The following is a 21,621-nucleotide window of genomic DNA, read 5'->3' on the forward strand; positions in this document are numbered from 1 at the left end:
CAATTTAAGATCAAAATCAGCTGGTTTATGGATTTAATTGTGCCTTTAATTGTGATTTAAAGGTGCCTAAGACTTCTGTACATGATTGTATTTGTCAATTTGGAACAGAGAGCAAGTTTGTTAATCTGGTGGGTGCAAAGGATGTTGGGAATGACAAGGGTGAAGCACTGTGGGAGGGGTGTGGGACAGGTGGCAGAGAAAGAATGGAGGGGTGGGGTGTGGTATGGGTGCAGACACACCCAGCTCTGAGACACCAGGCAAGGTCATTTGATTCCAAGCAACTAGTTTATTGACCATTACAGAATGTCCCTCTGGTGCTTCAAGCTCCCTCCCCCCTTTTCTGACCAACATGATGAAATGGCGGAGCAGACTTGATGGGCCAAATAGCCTAATTCCGCTCTTATATCTTATGGTCCTATGATTTCCCTCTCTGTGCTCCCTTCCCACTCTTGGTCCACAATAGAGACCCATTTCAGAATCAGGTTTATCATCGCTCAAATGTTATGAAATTTGTTTTTATTACGGCAGCAGTGCAGTGCAATACATTATATATATAATACATGCCTACGGACTTTTGAACTGTAGTTTAGTCATCAATAATAATACAATCATTGTAAACCCATCAATTATAATTATGGGTGAATAATAGATGAAACCCCCGGTTTCCTCGGCTGCGTACGTCTAGGGAAGACAACCTCCGGCCCTGCCAAACCTGTGAGATCCCACCCCAAACCCCGAGTTTGTGAGGATGCTGTGTAATTCGCTATCCTGTTACAAATTAATGCCATGAAATAATACAGTCCACCGCATACGATTAAAAGATTTATCTTTATAATTCTTAATTTGATTAAAGTTTAGTAAAGAAAAGAAAAGGGTCCATTTTAATGAAACCGTCTAATGTGCACAAGTTGGAGCTCACGGTTTCCTGAAGTCACCGATCCTCAATCAAACTCATCCTGGGCTTCATCGAATCATAGTCCCGCTCCGGGTCGAATCCTACGACCTCTTTTCTCTGGTGTCTTCCCTCTTCCTCTTCTCTCAAACGAACGCCCCAAGCCCGACATTAGACTCCCTCACCAGAGAAACCGCCGCTTAATCCCACCATCCTAATTGGATAGCACAAATTTCTCCTTATCTCTTATCTTCAACAATAACCCAAACATAAGGTGAAAACAAGCAGCTCTCACAAAACTGCCAAAATGAAATACGTACAACATAACAGAAAAAATGTGAACCAGGGCATTACATAGAATACCTGTCGAAGGCATTGCAATATTGAGCTTTTTTTATTAATAAGTTTGTTACAGAAATTAATGCAAATATCAGTCCAGTTGAAGTCAAAAGTGTTGCCTGTAGGTGAATATATAGTCTGATTAGCTTATGTAGAATAGCACCCACCCCGTATTTTTACTGTTCCTTGTACAGGGTATGCACTTCCTTTGTGACACTATTGTTGAGTGTTGGGACCACGATCCAGAGGCACGTTTAACAGCCCACTGCGTGGCTGAAAGGATCAATATGATGGCGCAAATGAACTTTGAAGATGTCCTCAATAACAATTCCGCCACTGAAGCAAGAAAGGGAGGAAGTTCTGAGCCCTTAAACCTTGGAAGCACTGCTGAACATAAAAATATTCAAGTCGTCACAGATGTATGAACAAATTCAAGCATGAATTTTAATCTCTTTGTGCATGAAATGACATGACTGAGAGGAAATATTAAAAAAGCATGTCAAATGAAGAAAATCCCCTGAAGATAATGTATTATTAATAATGATTTAATCTGATGAGATATGGGACTCCAGGTTAGTGCACACTTAATCATATTGAAAGTCTGGCTTGTGCACTCAATTGCAGTGTACAGTGCTGGTGTGCTTCCTGTTATAATAATTTTAAGTGCATTCTTCCTGTCCAAATTGTGAAAACAAATCTTGACACAATATAATTACCAGAGATGATGTACTTTGAAGTCCAGAATATTAATCACATTATATATACAACTCATTCTCTGTAAGGCATTTAATTACGCTCCAAATAAATCTAAATTTATGCTAAGCAACAATGATTAGATGAAATGAGGCAAAATCATCATAAAAGGTTCTATTAGAGGTAATAAATATTTATTAGATGTCATTTCCACATGTAAATGTGCTGGTAAATTGGTTGCACTTTTGTTGGAAGTCAATCGTTCATGATGGATTCAGATCTACAATATACAAGCAGTAGACTAGCATGTTGAATTTAATTTTTGGAAATGGTAAAGAAATTATGAAATAATAATGGTAGAGAAATCGTCCAGAAACCTCCCGCAGAGCAGAAGGGCAGAAGCCCTTTTGCTCTTGATTTTCAGTACAAGAACAGACCATGAAACCAGGGCCTTGTGATCTTTCTGACCCTTTTGGGTTTTAAGCAGGAGGTGTCAGAAAAGTTACCACAGGAATAACTGGCTTGTGGCAGCCTAACGTTCATAGGCATGTCACTTTTTGATCCTTGGAAAACTGCCAGGGCAAATTTACTGTCAGTCAACTTGTGCATTGCATTGCCAATCTCAGTTATATGGTATTCACTAACACTAAGAATTTACAAAACTGGCTTGTTGATGATACTATAAAAATGTTGATAGCAGTGCTCACAAATAATTTTTTGTTGCTGAGCTATGATCTAAATAACAGGGGATAACAAGTATTTTTTTTAGAAGTATTTCTTCCTCAGAATTTTTCTTATGGTTATGAAAGACCACTTGAAGCTGAACACAAATATATTTTCAGACTATTTGTATCATGTAGGAATTTGGAGAAACAAGAAATTAACCTACATTGGTTTAAATGCATAATGGTGCTGATGCTTTGCAATGGTTCAGCTAAGTTAAAAATGGTTTGTTGATGATTTTCATTTGTACTGAAGATCTGAAGATTCTCACTTAGGTGTCCAACAATAAACAGTCATTATTGATGGATTCCAGTTGCCCTGATACCATCTGTCCATGACCGCAATGTCCTGGTGAAACCTTTCACCATGCCTGTCACTGACAGAGATAAGTTTTTCAGGGAAGAAATCTAAATGGGAATACAGAAAGTAAATCTTTAGTGACATGTTGCACTTCATGGTTTTGTATTTTTGAAGCAGCTGCACATAGTTTGGTGCTCTGTAGTTGGCATGAAAAATTTCAAGAACATCCTTGAATGCCTTCCATGCGATTTTCTCCGATGCCACTAGAAGTTCTTCAAGTTGCCTGTCATTGAAGGCCTGTTTGGTTTGTGGACCAACAGAAATGCCTCCCTTAATCTTGGCATCAGTTATTCTGGGAAACTGAATTTTTGTCTCAAATATCAAAATCCTTCATGTAAGTTTATAGCCTTTCTAAAACCTGCCCTGTTGTGCAGTATCCACTCTGCCTGAGCGTGCTCAGGAATGACTGGACAAGATAGAAAACTTCTCAGCTTACGTTGTGGGCAACATTTTAATTGACTTGAATTATTTGAAATAACAAATAGATGCAATATTTTTCAAAGAAGATGCATGTTAGGGAAATTTCATGGCAATTTTCACAATTAACAGCTCAAAATCCATAAGATACACCTAAAATTATTCAGGAAGCAAAATCTTTGTTGTGTAGTATAAATTCCCCATGATGTAAGCAGAATATTATACATGTATAAATAAATTTGTTTGTAGAATACCTTCCCAAACATTTTAGCATAGGACAAAATTTTCTTCCAATGATTAAAGTATTTGTTTTTAAATGTTAAAATTCTCTAAATTTATATCAGATTTATATTTGTTTGTTCACGTATTGATGGTGCATTCTAATCCAGATCAAGTAATCAGCACCTACTTTTAACAATGTAATGTATTAATTTATTTTTCCATATTTCATCATTTAGTGTGTGGTTGTATTTTGTATGTGTTTTATGTCTTGCCTCAAGGGACACTCTGTCAGAGTTCTCCCCTCACATGAACTTCCCTCGGTCACTGCACGGCAGTCGAGATTGGGAACTGTAACATACATATCCTCATTCAGAAGCTGGGAGACAATACAGCTAGTAATACTGAGTCAAACTCAAATGAAGAGAAAACACTTTTGAAAACTTCGTTCTCCACATGATCATTCAGCATACAACTTTAAGGAAAATAATACATTTTGTCAAAGGCAAAATGCCCTCGGTTGCTGGAATGTGTATCTGCACGTGCATTTATTTTCTTTTTCAGCTGATGAAAATTAGGCACAATTAATGGTTGCCTCTAAATATGTTCCGCAGTAGGACAGTCAAGAATGTGTATTCATGGTTTATGTTAAAATCTAAATATTTCACGTTTTTAAAATAACTGACAGTTTGAGCTAGAGAGATCATAAGTTTACCATGGATTCAGATACAAGAGTTACAAGCCTGAGGGAAACAAATGGCAAAGCATTATCATGGCTGCTGAATTTGCTGATGAGGAAAAGGGACAGTAGAAAAACATTGAACCCTACAGCACAATACTGGCCCTTTGGCCCCACAATGTTGTGCCAACCCTTTAACCCAGGGGTTCCCAATTTAGGGTCCACAGATCTCTTGTTTAATGGTATTGGTCCACAGTATAAAAAAGGTTGGGGAAAAAGGATTAATAACCCTTCCCTCCTACATAGGCCTCCATTTTCTACCAACCATGTACCTATTTAAGAGCTTTTTCAATGCATATGCTTCTACCACCGTCCATGCACTCACAACTCTGTGCAAAGAACTTACCTCTGACGTCCTCCTAAGCTTTCCTTCAATCACCTTAAAATTATGCCTCCTGGCATTAGCACAAAAGAGTTGTGAAAAGAACACAAGGAGGCGATAAAGGGTATGTGTAGGTTAAGTGAGTGGAGAAAGATTTGCAAATGGAGTAGAAACTGTCCATTTCAGCAGAGAAGCAAACACAAAACACATTATCGAAAGAGTTCTGAGACACAAAGGGAACCTGCTGTTCTAGTACATAATTTGCAAAAGACATTTAAATAATAAAGGCTAAAAGAGTGTTACTGTTTTGGTTAATTTTGTTTTACTTAGCGACACACTGTGGAATAGGCGCTTCCGGCCCTTCAAGCCTCACTGCCTTAGCAACCCCGATTAACCCTATCCTAATTACAGTGACCAATTAACTTACTAACCTTTACGGCTTCGGACTGTGGGAGAAACCGGATCACCCGGGGAAAACCCACACACTCCGCGGGGAGAATGTGCAAACTCTTTACAGAGCGGCACTGGATTTGAACTCCGAATCCCAGAACACCCGAGCTGTGATAGTGTTGTGCAAACCAATGTGTTACCATGGTTTTTATTGTCAGGGAATGTGAATACAGCAGCAGAAAACTTATCCTTCCATTATTCAGGCAAGTAATGATTCCTGAATGTGACATTGGTTCTCTTATTTCAGGAAGAAGATTAAACTTTTCAGAGATTTACTAGACTAACAGAACTGAAATAGGTGTATCAGTCCACTCCAAACATCAAAACATCATTTTTACACTTATCCTGGGGTTCCCAACCTTTTTCATGCCAATGAGCCTTACTATTAACCAAGGGGTTGGGAACCTCTGCACTAATTCCACCATTTTATTTTCTTCCTATTGAGGAGTGAGTTGAGTGGAGCATTTATAATCATATGGGGGTTTGTTAAAGTGGATGTGGAGAGGATGCTTCTTCTTGTGAGATAGGAGTCAGTGTTTAAATATACGGGCATCCATTTAAGACAGCAAAGAGACAAAACTTATTTTCTCTCAGATTTCAGAGTTGCAGAAGGGGAAAGCGAAGTAGGTGCACTATGGAATATTTCTAAGGCAAAGGTTAAAAGCAAGGTGCTGAAAAAGTAATGTGGGAAGACAGATACAGAGATGAAGTTACAATCAGATCAGCCACCGTCTTATTAAATGACAGAGCAGACTTGGGTTGAATATGTCTCCTGTACTTGATTCCTAAGTCCGTATGACAGAGATGGAAGATAAAGGCTTATGGATTCAAAGATCCAAACTACATGTAGTATCAAACTATATATGCGACATACGACCCTGAAGTTCGTCTTCCCCACAGACAGTCACGACACAGAGAAGAACCTTGGAACCAACCTGTTCAAAGAAAAATCATCAACCATTAACACCCCTTGCCCCGCCCACGTGCAAAAAAAATCACGCAGACAGCAACAAAAAAATGAGCGACATCACAGAATATAAAAACACAAAGTCAAAAGGCATATCTCAGTACAGTTCCAAATTAGAGTCATAGAAAAGTACAGCACAGAAAAAGGCCCTTTGGCCGTGCTGAACCATTTAAACTGCCTACTCCCATCGACCTGCACCAGAACCATAGCCCTCCGTACCCCCACCATCCATGTATCTATTCAAACCTTTCTTAAATGTTGAAATCAAGTTCGCAATCACCACTTGTGTTGACAGCTCACTCCACACTCTCACGACCCTCTGAGTGAAGTTTCTCCTCATGTTCCTCTTAAGCTTCTCACCTTTCACTCTTAACCCATGACCTCTGGTTGTAGTCCCACCCAACCTCAGTGGCAAAAGCCTGTTTGCATTTACCCTATCCGTACCCCTCATAATTTTGAATAGCTCTATCAAATCTGCTCTCAATTTTTTACAGTCTAAGGAATAATGACCTAGCCTATTCAATCTTTCCTACAACTCAGGTCCTCCAGTCCTGAGACTTTAGGAGATTTCATTTCTAAAGGGTCAGTTGTCTGAAGTAAAGGAGTTACTGAGCTAAAGCATTTGGTCACTGATAGGCTGATGTCAATTTACCTTCGGGTCCAGTCAGGTAGGCAGCAGAGTCGGAAAATGGAGTTCACTCCTCACCTTGTGGACATTCCACGTGCTCTGGGACTGGTGGGCTTCCTCTCACAATCCAATATGTGGAGACTGAGAGTTTGGTTGGCCATTATGCATTGGTGGGTGGTAAATCTAGGGGAAATAATGAGAATGTAGGACGAGAATTTTTTTTTAAAAACTGGGATTAATGTAGAAAAAGCATAAATGAGTAATTTGTTGATTTGTCCGGCTATTGTGGGCCGGAGGTCCATTTACCCGTGTCGCTATGACTACATTGATTGGAAAGCGGCATGAATAGGCTCAATTCTGACCTTTGCTCATTGAAGTGAATTGGTAATAAGCACCAGTTAAATAAATGCTGATTTTCTGGAGGCCAATCATTTTAATTCCTATTCCCATTCCTGTTCTGACGTGTCGATCCATGGCCTCCTCTTGTACCAAGATGAGGCCACCTTCAGGGTGGAGGAGCAATACCTTATATTCCCTCTGGATACCCTCCAACCTGATGGCATGAATATTGATTTCTCCTTCCGGAAAAGCAAATCACCATCCCACTCCTTCCTCTATTCCCGACTCTGACCTTTCACTTCTCACCTGCCTGTTACATTCCCCTGGGTCCCCTCCTCCTATTATCCACTCTCCTCTCCTATCAGACTCCTTCCTCTCCAGCTCTTGACCTTTCCCACCCACCTGGCTTCACCTGTCATCTTCCAGCTAGCCTTGTTCCCCTCTCCCCACCTTTTTATTCTGGTGGCTTCCCCTTCCTTTCCAGTCCTGAGGAAGAGTCTCAGCCCAAAATGTGAACTGTTTATTCATTTCCACAGATGCTGCCTGACCTGCTGCATTCCTCCAGCGTTTTGTGTGTGTTGCTCTGGATTTCCAGCATCTGCAGACTTTGTGTTTCTGAAGTAATTAGGAGTGGTTGTTGAAAGACTTTGCTATGATTTATTTGCAAAAGGAAATAAATTAAAATACCACTCACTTTAAAGATAATAGCTGATTTTAAATTTAATTGTTCAAACTTTTTTTTTGAGAATTGCTATTTTCTATCTAAATATCTTTCCAAATCAAAGTTCTTCTTGGTAGGAATCACCTGCTGATTTTGTGTTTCTGTACTAAATGAAGCTTGTGCAATTATTTCAGCTCCAAGCTCCAGCTCAGTGATTTGCAGACGCCCAAAGGCAAAAAAAAGCCTGCAATGGGAGTAGCTCCACTGCACATTCCTGAACTGTGCTTCATACAGACACATAAAGTCCTTCAACAGTGAATTGAACTTGAAGGAAAACAAAAATTTAATACGATGCCTTCTATGCCTAGCCAAACATGAGAACACAATTACAGATTCTTGTAGTCTTGAGCTTTAAATAATGAACCCACAGTACAGCTGCCCCTCAGGGTGATAGAAATTGTATAGGTAAAAGGAATTTACAGTCCAGTGTAGAGAGTTAAAAGCATAGCATGCAGGAGAGTTAAAAGAGGCACCACACCTATACCACAGATTCGATACACCGTCAAAAGGCGAAATGCAATTGGGCGTGATAGAAATAACCAAGCCCTTGCAATTTGTGGCTCATTTTTGGTTCTCTTTAAAGCAATTTTAATCTTTTTTTTAATTACCAATCTCACAGGTGTTTTTTTACTTATTTTCAATTTAATAAGTACTCCTTTATTTGTGCAGAACGGGACAGACAATGTTTATTCACAAGTTTATGATGTTGATTTGCTATTGGAAATACACCAGGATCTAACGTAAGTAACATACTGTTCCTAAGGCAAAAATGTAGTGCCTTGCTGGGATGGTTTTCTTTTTGATATTGTCATTGAGATCAGAGGAACCATTAGCTGGCGCAAAAATAGTGAAATTTGTTATATCTAGTTTTATCTGAGATGTATCAATCAGCCTGTTCTTCATCATAAATCCAATGATGTGGGACTGCATTACCAAAATAAAACACTATACACTAGTACTAATAGCAAATAAGGTGGGGGATTCAATATTAGGCAGTTCATGGCATTCAACAATTATTTTGTCAAATTGTATAAATATTGCATGTTAAGTCCAGAATGTAGATAAGTACTCCTCCACAAGATGGGCAATATGTTCATGCAATTTCTGTGCATCCCGAGCTTGAACTGTAATAATGTGTCAAATCTGACTGGTTCCTTGCTCTACAAACAGTTATCAATAAAAAATAAACGTTCCAGTGATTTTGAAACTGCTGTTTGAGCATCATTAACCTACTGTGATGGGTGATTCACTGGAAAGTATCAAGAGTCTTTTTTCAGTCCATTAAATCTATTGGTGTTTTACTGATTAATAACACAATAAAGGATTCTAGTTCAATAGCAAACCATGACAATCAGGATTGCATACCCTGCTATATTCTGAATCCTGAGATTTATGATACTTTTGTCTTATATTATACAATGATGTCATGTAAAATCAAAGCCAACCGCCTTCTGAAATGCATACAGACCATACCTTATAATACTCATCACGTGAGTTTTATTTGTTTTGCAATGAAAAATTATTAATATTGTTGATAGTTCTATGTATTATTGGAAAATTACTATTGTGTGCATGTATATATTTAAACTTACAGGGCTGTTTTTATTACTTATATTTTAATCTAATAAATGCATTTAGCATGTTGTCTGTCTTACATTTTATTAAAGAACAAGTCTTATTCTTACAAATGCTTCAGTAAAAACTAATTATGAAGCATTATAACTGAATAAAAATAATAAAAAGTTAGGTTCAAAGTACATTTATTATCAAAGTATATATACATCATATAACCTTGGATTCGTCTCCTTACAGGCAGCCACAAAACAAGAAACCCAAAAGAATCCATAAAAAAAAGACTGACAAACACCTATTAGGGAGAGGGAGAGGAATTGTACAAATAGCATTTAGAATGAAAGTGAGTCCTCAGGCACAAAACCCAGAGCAGCCAGAGCAGGCCACAGCCGCAGCCTCAGTTTAGCACGTAGTGGAGTAAGAACATAAGAAATAGGAGCAGGAGTCGGCCATCTGACCTGTGGAGCCTGTTCCACCATTCAATAAGATCATGGCTGATCTGTCCATGGACTCATCTCCACCCACCTGCCTTTTCCCCATAACCCTTAATTCCCCAACTACGCAAAAATCTATCCAACCTTGTCTTAAATATATTTACTGAGATAGCCTCCACCGCTTTGTCGCAGAGCCCGCAGACATAAAACCCAGAGCAGGCCCACAGTCTCAGTGTCAGTGCAGCATAAACGTCTCAGAGCAGCCAGCAGAACTGGCCTGACCCGCACTTCCAGTCCCAACACCCTCCCTTTTCAATCCAATTAGATCCCTAATATTTTATAAAATAAATTATGCATATTCAGGCATAAGCTTTGTGAAAATCAATCATTATTAATAGATGATTGAGTCCCCATGAGAATTCCAAATGTTGTTCAAAGCCTGAGATTAATTTTATTGTGGGCAATCAGCAAGAAGCACCCCACATACCCATGTTCCTTTTCAGTTGAATACAAAGCAATGGGAGCAAAAGATATACACAGTTATTCTGATGAAAAATACTTCTGTTTATCAAATATTCCAGACAGAACTTCAGAAGCCTTCAGAAGACTGTCATTAAAAAACCCTACAGATTCATTGGTGCGCCTCGCAGAAATAAATCAGCTATTCTTATTTGAACTAGCATATACACCCAGTTGCCACTTTATTAGGTGCTCCTGTACAACAGCTCGATAACATAAATATTTAATCAGCAGTCATGTGGCAACAACTCAATGCAAAATGCACGCAGGCATGGTCAAGAGGTTCTGTTGTTGTTTAGATCAAACATTAGAATGGGGAAGGAATGTGATCTAAGTGACTTTGATTGTGGAATGATTGTTGGTGCCAGATGGGGTGGTTTGAGTGTCTCAGAAAATGCTGATCTCCTGGGATTTTTGTGCAGAACAGCATTTACAAAATCAGTGAAAAAAAGCCCAAAAAACACCCAGTGAGTGGCAGTTCTGTGGGTGAAAATGCCTTGTTAATGAGAGAGGTAAGAGGAGAATGGCCAGAATGGTTCAAGTTGACTGGAAGGTTACAGTTACAGTTACAGCAGTGACACGCATAAAAGCATCTCTGAATGCACAACACAGCGAACCTTGAAGTGGACGGCCACAGCAGCTGAAGACCACGAACATACATACAGTGGCCTCCTTCTTAGCTACAGACTGTACCTAATAACGAGGCCACTGAGTGAATGTGACAGGTGACCTGACCCATCCCCCATGTGCTGGCAACAGACCCTTAAAATAGCCAACTCAAGAGGTCAATTGGGAATAGGTATTAAATAATCGTCTATCGACACCTACGTCCTGCAGATGGAAAGTTCATAGAGAGAAATTAACCCATCTTTCTGAACCAACAAAACATCACACCCATATTAATACCTGGAAACATACCTAGTGCAGTTGAAATATATGGTATAACTTCTGGATTTGTACTAGCAAGTTACATATTCCAATTAGTCTGAATTCAGATGAGAGTACGTTGCACACTGATACCTGGACCCTCAAAATATGTAGATTCGATGGGAGTAGGTATTTTAAATGGTTTGGGCATGGATTAGATGGGCCAAAGGGCCTGTAACTGTGATTCCATGACTCTAGTCCATTACAACAAATGTGAGGAACAGAGGAACTACAAAGTACAGCAGCTATTTTGTAAGATCCTGATTCTCAAACTTATTATTAGATACTTCACATTAGACACAAGTATAGCCTCTTGAGTTGTTTTCATTGTTCAATAAGATACAACTACTGTCTGATTCATTCCTAGTCACATACCTGACTGATACTCCTGCAGCTGCAAGGTTATTATTTTGAGGCTAAACATTTCCTGGAATTCTATTTTCAGATTGTTCAATGGTAGAAAACACACAATTTAGTTCTGCTTTTTTAAATCAGTGTATTTTGTAACTTTCTTCTACTCAAAATTTCTCAGCCTAATCTACTGCTAGTAATCCAAAATTTACTACTTCAAAGTACTTCAGAGTTGTTGTGGAGCAAACATTTCAAAAAAACCAATGATCCCGCACCAATTTTCACATTTTAAAATTTTGAGTATTTAATTTAGTATTGTCACATTAAAATATGCTTTCATTTTCTAAAGTAGGATTCTAAGTCAGGAATAATCATACCACTAATTCCAACACATCCCAGACCAAGAACTTCACAGATGAATCAGTAAAAGATTGACTCTTGGCAAAAAAAAAAGGAGATCGTTGAATGCAACTGGTCAAAGAGCTACATTTGAAGGAATAGAAACATAGAAACATAGAAAATAGGTGCAGGAGTAGGCCATTTGGCCCTTCGAGCCTGCACCGCCATTTATTATGATCATGGCTGATCATCCAACTCAGAACACCGCCCCAGCCTTCCCTCCATACCCCCTGATCCCCGTAGCCACAAGGGCCATATCTAACTCCGTCTTAAATATAGCCAATGAACTGGCCTCAACTGTTTCCTGTGGCAGAGAATTCCACAGATTCACCACTCTCTGTGTGAAGTAGTTTTTCCTAATCTCGGTCCTAAAAGGCTTCCCCTCTATCCTCAAACTGTGACCCCTCGTTCTGGACTTCCCCAACATCGGGAACAATCTTCCTACATCTAGCCTGTCCAATCCCTTAAGGATCTTATACGTTTCAATCAGATCCCCCCTCAATCTTCTAAATTCCAACGAGTACAAGCCCAGTTCATCCATTCTTTCTTCATATGAAAGTCCTGCCATCCCAGGAATCAATCTGGTGAACCTTCTCTGTACTCGCTCTATGGCAAGGATGTCTTTTCTCAGATTAGGGGACCAAAACTGCACACAATACTCCAGGTGCGGTCTCACCAAGGCCTTGTACAACTGCAGTAGTACCTCCCTGCTCCTGTACTCAAATCCTCTCGCTATAAATGCCAGCATACCATTCGCCTTTTTCACCGCCTGCTGTACCTGCATGCCCACTTTCAATGACTGGTGTATAATGACACCCAGGTCGCGTTGCACCTCCCCTTTTCCTAATCGGCCACCATTCAGATAATAATCTGTTTTCCTATTTTTGCCACCAAAGTGGATAACTTCACATTTATCCACATTAAATTGCATCTGCCATGAATTTGCCCACTCACCCAACCTATCCAAGTCACCCTGCATCCTCTTAGCATCCTCCTCACAGCTAACACTGCCACCCAGCTTCGTGTCATCACTGTATTGAAGAGGTGAATGAAGAGGAAAGATGAGGGATTGGGGGGCAGTGGTACCGCGCAGACTGTTAAAGCAGACATTTCACCTCTCCCGGAAGTTCTGGGAGTCTCCCGCATATTAATAGTGGCTCCCTGATGCCCACAAATTATATACAAAATCACGGAAATCAACTTTTTTGAGAGCGAGCGAACGAGAGAAAGCAAGCGAGAACGTGCGAGCGACCATGAGAGAGAGAGAGCGAGAGCGCGCCATGGCAGAGTGTTCCAAAAAAAAGAAAATATAAAACGTACGTCACCCCAGACTACACTAAAGTGTACCCCTGCCTAATAGGGGTCAAAAATAATGACAGTGTTGCTCTCTGCACTGTTTGCAACAGTGACTTTTCTATTGCTCACGGTGGGTTAAAACTGTAAAAGACATGTTGAGGTAAGTTTAACAGGTGTCATTCGTTCATTAGCATAGCTAACGTTATTTAAACTAGCTGGCTAGTTGCTAAGGAGCTACTCTATTGCAGACATCCCACCTCTCCCGGGAGTCTCCCGCAAATTGATGGTGCTACCTCCCTGAAATGAGTTTTTGCAGGGTGGGATGTCTGGTTAAAGCCATGTGAGTAAATGAGGCTGGTGTCAACAGAACTGTGGGTTTAGGAAGGAGAAGGAAGAGAAAGTTGCAATGTTTGATGATGATGGAAATTGGGGTTCAGACCACAAAACATAGAGTTAGGCTGCTTGGCCCATCGAGCCTGCCCCAGCACTCATTCATGGCTGATTTAATTTCCTTCTCAACCCATTCCTCTACCTTCTCTCTGTTACATTTGATGTCATGACTAATGAAGAAAAAAAATCAAACCTCTGCTTTAAATATTTTCAATGATTTGGCCTCCACAGCTGCCTGTGACAATGAATTCCACAGATTCACCACCCACCGGCTGAAGAAATTCCTCCTCATCATCCTAAATGGACATCCCTCTATTCTGAGGCTCTGCCCTCTGGTCTTTGACTCCCCCACTATAGCAAACAGCCCCCCCTCCACTCTATCTAGGTCTTTCAACATTCGATAGATTTCAATGAGATTCACCCCCCACCCCCATTCTACTAAACTCCAGCAAGTACAGGCCCTGAGCCAAGAAATGCTCCATGCATGTCAACAATTTCATTTCCAGAATCATTCTTGTGAACCTTGGATGCCATTAAGTGTTTAAACACAAGAATAGGAATTTAGACTCAAATTAGCTATCAAAAAACACAGGATGACTAGGACTTGCTCTAAAGCACACGGGTGAGAGGATTCACACCAGGTGAAGAATGAGACCTCGACGAGGAGAGTATTTAAGCTCAAAGGGGACAAAGGCACAAGTGAAACATCCAACAAAAGACCGGATGTAGGTATGGATGTAGCCACTTTTTGATAAACTGTCAGGTTGAAGGCTGACTTCTGATTCCAATCTATGAGATTGAATAGTCTTCCTCAGTGACCACCACTTCCTTTTCTCCATATTGCTTTCCTTTTCCATCTGCTTCTGATATTCCAATTAGAAACATAGAACATAGAAACGTAGAAAACCTACAGCACAATACAGGCCCTTCGGCCCACTATGCTGTGCCAAACATGTACTTACTTTAGAAATTACCTAGGGTTGCCCGTAGACCTCTGTTTTCCTAAGCCTCATGTACCTATCCAGGAGTCTCTTAAAAGACCCTATCGTATCCGCCCCCACCGCCGTCACTGGCAGCCCATTCCACGCACTCACCACTCTCTGTGTAAAAAACTTACCCCTGATATCTCCTCTGTACCTATGTCCAAGCACCTTAAAACTGTGCCCTCCTGTGTTAGCCATTTCAGCCCTGAGAAAAAGCCTCTGACTATCCACATGATCAATGCCTCTCATCATCTTATAATTCTTGCATTCACCACCCTTCCTCTTTCTCCAAGGTCCCATTCTACATTTCTCTAAACAGGTGGCAAGCGAAAAATGCAACAAATACCTCTTGAATATAAACAAATGGAGTCCAAATAAAGCAGAGACTTGTATCACCCTGGGGAATTTAACACGATAAAAATATCAGTGTCATGGCCAAATTCAGTCTGGGAATTTACTTCCAGAAACAATAAACTAGTGATATGGTCAGAGTTAAAGATGACAATTAATGAAAAAGAAATATACTGGGTAAAAAAAAATCTCTAACAAGAAAAATAGAATCGAACCATAAGCAGAGGAAGGGGAAGGTAATTATGTTTAATAATTGGAACATTACTTTTAGCCATAGATCCCAAATAATCCAAGCTGAATTGAGAAAAATCAAATCAGAACTCATTTCTAAAGCAAGCGTACTTTATGAATGAATATACTCGGAAGATACAGGATCGGCTTATCTCAAGGAAGTAGTATTCCAAAGGAAAGTCAAACACAACACAAAAGCAAAAAGAGACCATACAATACAGCTTTGTGGGGTGAAGGGCCTGCATTGCGCTCTAGGTTTTCTAATATAGCAAAAATTAGTAGAAAGCTAGAGGATTTGGAAGCTTTTAAGAACCAACAGAAGGCAATTAAAAACAATAAGGTGAGAAAAGATGAAATATGAAGGTAAGTTGGCCAAAAATACAAAAAGAAACACCAATGTTTTTTGGGTATGAAGTTAAAGAGAGGCAAGAGTGGACATCAAACTGCTGGAAAATTATGCTGAAGAGGTAGTAATGGGGACAAAGAAATGGTGGACAAACTGAAGAAGCATTTTGCATCTGTCTTCATTGTAGAAGACACCAGCAACATGCTAGAAATGAGAGTGTCGGGGTCAGAAGAGAGTGTAGTTCTTACTAGGAAAGAGAAGGTGCTCGAACAGCTGAAAGGTCTGGGGTAGATCAGCACACGTTTGAATGGTGGAGCAGACTCAATGGGCCGAATGGCCTACTTCTGCTCTTATATCTTATGGTGTTATGGTCTAGATAAGTTAACTGAACCAGATGGACTATATTCCATTGTTCTGAAAGAGGTAACTGAAGAGATTGTGGAGACATTACTAGTGACCTTTTGAGAATCAGTGGAGTCAGGAATGGTTTTAGAGGACTGGAAATTTGCAAATGTCAACCCATTCTATACGAAGGGTGAGGCAAAAGACAGGAAATTACAGGCCAACTAGTCTAACTTCAGTAGTTGTCAAGATGATAGCGTCTATCCTGAATGGCAGAAGGCAGATTATGAATAAAGGGATTAGCTGGTGGTGACAGGCAGCATTTGACAGGGGCTTAGTGTTGGGTCCACTACGAACTTTTCACGTCACATGTTAATGATGTGGATGATGGAATTGATGACATTCTGGCACAGTTTACAGATGATAGGCAGGAGGGCAGGTAGTGTTGAAGAATGAGAGAGTCTGCAGACATACTTGGACAGATTAGGAAACAGGACAAAGAAATAGCAAATAGAAAACAATGTTAGGAAGTGTATGGTCATGCATTTTGGTAGAAGGAATGAAGGAGTAGACTATTTTCTGAGCAGGGAGTGAATTAGATATCAGATGTGTAATGGGACTTGGGAGTCCTTGTGCAAGATTGCCTGAAGGTTGACTTGTAGGCTGAGTCAGTGATAAGGAAGGCAAATGCAAAGTTAGTGTTCATTTCCAGAGAACTAGAATATACTGTAAAAGCAAAGGTACAATCCTGGGGGATGATAATGCATTGGGCTGACCACATTTGGAATATTGCAAGCAGTGGTGGGCCCCAATTACTCCCAGGTAGTCATTTCTGGATTGCTGCCTGTGCCATGTGCCAGTGAAGGTAGAAACAGGATGATTTGGCAGATAAATTCGTGGCTGAGAAGCTGGTGCAGGGAGCAGGGTCTCAGGTTTTTGGACAATTGGGATCTCTTCTGGGGAGGTATGACCTGTTCAAAAGTGACGGGTTGCATCTGAACCCAAGGGGAACCAATATTCTCATGGGCAGGTTTGTTAGAGCTGTTGGGGAGGGTTTAAACTAACTTGGCATGGAACTGGATTGAAGGGACTCAGGAAAGGACGGATGATAAAAAAAAAGTGCGGATAGCATGCAGTCTGATAGTCAGGAAGGGCAGGCAGGTGATGGGACTTAGCTGCAGCCAACAGGCTGAGTTAGGGATGCAAAGTCAGAAAGGATAGCAAATACAGTACTCAAGGTGTTGTATCTAAATGCACGTAGTATAAGAAATAAGGTGAATGATCTTGTTACAATATTACAGATTGCTAGGTATGATGGTGTGGCCATCACTGAATCGTGGCTGAAGGATGGTTGAAGTTGGGAGCTGAACGTCCAAGGTTACACGTTATATTGGAGGGATAGGAAGGTAGGCAGAGGGGTTGGTGTGGCTCTACTCGTAAAGAATGGCATCAAATCAGTAGAAAGAAGTGACAGAGGACTGGAAGATGCTGAATCCTGGTAGGTTGAGTTAAGAAACTGCAAGGGTAAAAGGATGTCAGTCGCAGTTATATACAGGCCTCCCAATAGTGGCTGGGAGGTGGACCACAGGTTACAATAGGTGAGTGAAAAGGATAATGTCGTGATAGTCATGGGAGATTTTAACATGCAGGTCAATTGGGAAAATCAGGTTGGTAATGGATCTCAAGAGAGCAAGTTTGTTGAATGCCCAAGAGATAGCTTTTTAGAGCAGTTTGTCATTGAGCTTACAAGGAGATCGACTGTCTGGATTGGGTGTTATGCAATGAACCAGAGGTGATTAGGGAGCTTAAGTTAAAAGAACCCTTCGGAACCAGTGATCACAATATGAATGGTGATTGACTTAACTGTACTCCAAGGGATATTTATTGACTTGGAAATTTTCTTGTATCCACCTCTTGACTTGTGCTATTCAATAACCTTTTTGCAGAGTTGCTTTGTCTTGATAGTGTAAATTTGGCCAGAATACTGACTCACCAGCAGTTGGACCTTCCAGATACAGGTGTATTTTTACTGCAGTCAATTGAAACACCTTGACTGCACACAGGTATCCAAAAACAGATCTCCATTTAACTAATTATGGGACTTCTAAAACCAATTGGCTGCACCAGTGATGATTTGGTGTTTCAGATTAAAGGGGGAGGAGGGTGAATACTTATGCAATCAATTATTTTATTTTATATAATTGCAATTAACTTTAGATTGCTTTGTAAAAACCTGTTTTCACTTTAACATGAAAGAGTCTTCCTTTTGTTGATCAGTGTGAAAAAAGCCAAATTAAATACACTGTGATTCACTGTGAAACAATAAAACATGAAAACTTTCCTGGGGTGAATACTTTTTATAGGCAGTTGAAGACACACCCAGCCCTGAGACATGAGGCAAGGTCATTTGATTCCAAGCAATTGGTTTATTAATCATTAAGAATGTCTCTCTGGTGTTTCCCATTCCCTTCCCCCTTTCATTTCCTTCTTCCCACTCTCTGTCCACAATAGAGATCCATATAGAATCAGGTTTATCATCACCCACTGAAATTTGTCTTTTTTGCTGCAGCAGCAGTACAGCCTGTACCCGCTGAAATTTAGAAGGATGGGGGTGGGGGTGGGGGTGGGGGTGGGGGTGGGGGTGGGATCTCATTGAAATCTTTCAAATGTTGAAAGACCTAGACAGAGTAGATGTGGAAAGGATGTTTCCCATGTTGGGGAACCTAGGACAAGAGTGTACAGCCTCAGGATAGAGGGGCATCTATTTAAAACTGAGATGCAGAGAAATTTCTTCTGACGGACGGTGTTGAAATTGTGGTCACAGGCAGCTTTGGAGGCCAGGTCGTTGGGTGCATTTAAGGCAGAGATCGATAGGTTCATGATTGGACACAGCGTCAAAGGTTTTGGGGAGAAGCCCGGGGAGTGGGGTTGAGTGGGGGTGGGAGGGGAGAAAAGGATCAGCCATGATTGAATGGCAGAGCAGACTCCACGGGCCAAATGGCCTAATTCTGCTTCTATGTCTTTTGGACTTCAGGAGAAAGAAACTGTAGGTCCATAAGCCAGCCTCACCAGGAGTTCAGAGGTGGACAGGGTTAGCAACTTTAAATTCCTCAGTGTTATCATTTCAGAGGGTCTAACCTGGGCCCAGCACACATGGAATCACGAAGAAAACACAGCAGCACCTCTACTTCCAAAGAAACCTGTGGAGATTCAGCATGTTATTTAAAACCTTGACCAACTTCTATACATGTGTGTAGGTGACTGTACTGATTGGTGTTTCCACACCAGGCTGAGATACAACCAATATGCTTGCATGGAAAATCCTCAAAAAAGCGGACACGACCCTATTCCATCACAGATAAAGCCTTCCCAACCATTGAGCATGATTACAGAGAGTGCCACTGCAGGAAAGCAGCGTCCATGATCAGGGTCCCCACCACCCAGATCATGCTCTCTTCTCTCTACTGCCATCAGGAAGGAGGACTCTCACTACCAGGTTCAGGAACCATTATTACCCCTCAGCCATCAGGCTCTTGAACCAGTTGAGTTACCTTCACTCAGCTTCACTTGCCCCATCATTGAAGTGTTCCCCCAACTTGTGGACTCACTTTCAAAGACACTTCATCGCTTGTTCTCGCTATTTATTGCTTATTTATTTATTTATTTGTTTGTTTCTCTTTTTCTTTTGTATCTACAGTTTGTTGTCTTTTGCACATAGGTTACTTGCCTGCCCAGTTCCATTGTGGTTCTTGGATTTCTGAGTATGCCCTCAAGAAAGCAAATCTCAGGGTTGTATATAACAACATATACAGTGGCATGCAAAAGTTTGGGCATCCCTGGTCAAAATTTCTGTTACTGTGACTAGTTAAGTGAATAGAAGATGAACTGATCTCCAAAAGTCATAAAATTAAAGATGAAACATTCTTTTCAACAGTTTAAGCAAGGTTAGTATTATTTTTGTTTTGTACAATTTTAGAGTGGGGGAAAAAGGAAAGGAGCACAATGCAAAAGTTTGGGCACCCCAAGAGATTTGAGCTCTCAGATAACTTTTACCCAGGTTTCAGACCTTAATTAGCTTTATAGGGCTATGGCTTATTTACAATCATCGTTAGGAAAGGCTAGGTGATGCAAATTTCAAAGCTTTATAAATACACTGACTCCTCAAACCTTGTCCCAACAATCAGCAGCCATGGGCTCCTCTAAGCAGCTGCCTAGCACTCTGAAAGTTAAAATAAATGATGCCCACAAAGCAGGAGAAGGCTATAAGATAGCAAATCAGTTCATAATGTAATTAAGAAATGGCAGTTAACAGTAACGGTGGAGGTCAAGTTGAGGTCTGGAAGACCAAGAAAACTTTCCGAGAGAACTGCTCGTAGGATTGATAGAAAGGCAAATCAAAACCCCCGTTTGACTACAAAAGACCTTCAGGAAGATTTAGCAGATTCTGGAGTGGTGGTGCACTGTTCTACTGTGTAGCGACACCTGCACAAATATGACCTTCATGGAGGAGTCATCAGAAGAAAACCTTTCCTGCGACCCCACCACAAAATCCAGCATCAGAAGTTTGCAAAAGGAACATCTAAACAAGCCTGATGCATTTTGGAAATAAGTCCTGTGGACCGATGAAGCTAAACTAGAACATTTTGGCCGCAATGAACAAAGGTATGTTTGGAGAAAAAAGGATGCAGAATTTCATGAGAAGAACCCCTCTCCAACTGTTAAGCACGGGGGTGGATCGATCATGCTTTGGGCTTGTGTTGCAGCCAGTGGCACGGGGAACATTTCACTGGTAGAGGGAAGAATGAATTCAATTAAATACCAGCAAATTCTGGAAGCAAGCATCACACCGTCTGTAAAAAAAGCTGAAGATGAAAAGAGGATGGCTTCTACAACAGAATAATGAGCCTAAACACTCCTCAAGATCCACAATGGACTACCTCAAGAGGCGCAATCTGAAGGGTTTGCCATGGTCCTCACAGTCCCCCGACCGAGAATCATCGAGAATCTGTGGATAGACCTCAAAAGAGCAGTGCATGCAAGATGGCCCAAGAATCTCACAGAACTAGAAGCCTTTTGCAAGGAAAGATGGGTGAAAATCCCCCAAACAAGAATTGAAAGACTCTTAGCTGGCTACAGAAAGCGTTTACAAGCTGTGATACTTGCCAAAGGGGGTGTTACTAAGTACTGACCATGCAGGGTGCCCAAACTTTTGCTTCGGGCACTTTTCTTTTTTTTTATTTGAAACTGTAAAAGATGGAAATGAAAAGTATCTTGCTTAAAATATTAAAGAAATGTGTCATTTTCAACTTTACGGCTTTTGGAAATCAGGTCAGCTTTTACTCGTCTAGCTGTTCATAATAACAGAATTTTGACCAGAGGTGCCCAAACTTTTGTATACCACTGAATGTGTTTGGATAACAAAATTACTTTTAACTTTATAGCATTTAGAGCATGCTCCTAGTGATTCCAGCCAAATGTCATCCTATTTACAGAGGCATAGTAAGCCAAGCTTGAAATTTGCAAGCAACCTGCCCTCAACATTAAAGGTAAGCAGTACTTCAGTGACTCACTACCGTGACTGCCAACTCAACCTGACAAGCAATTAAACTGTACGTACCAACCACACACAGAAGTGGAACTGTGGCTTTATGACCAGCAGGAGAAAGTTGTT

General features: G+C 40.6%; 1 protein-coding gene across 4 annotated transcripts in view; it reads left to right on the plus strand.

The window, feature by feature from the left end:
- tgfbr2l (transforming growth factor beta receptor-like) overlaps positions 1-9,401 on the plus strand; it is a 138,357-nt gene extending 128,956 nt beyond the window's left edge. For 3 of the 4 annotated variants that reach the window (XM_072262089.1, XM_072262086.1, XM_072262088.1), the window contains exon 9: positions 1,426-9,401. In XM_072262089.1, the coding sequence (XP_072118190.1) occupies positions 1,426-1,656 (231 nt within the window). In that variant the 3' untranslated portion in view covers positions 1,657-9,401. The remainder of the gene's footprint in view (positions 1-1,425) is intronic. The other variant, XM_072262090.1, reaches the window with a different exon arrangement.
- The last annotated feature ends 12,220 nt before the right edge of the window (positions 9,402-21,621 follow it).

Source organism: Mobula birostris, chromosome 6, assembly GCF_030028105.1.
Source record: "Mobula birostris isolate sMobBir1 chromosome 6, sMobBir1.hap1, whole genome shotgun sequence".
Taxonomy (NCBI): Eukaryota; Metazoa; Chordata; class Chondrichthyes; order Myliobatiformes; family Myliobatidae; genus Mobula; species Mobula birostris.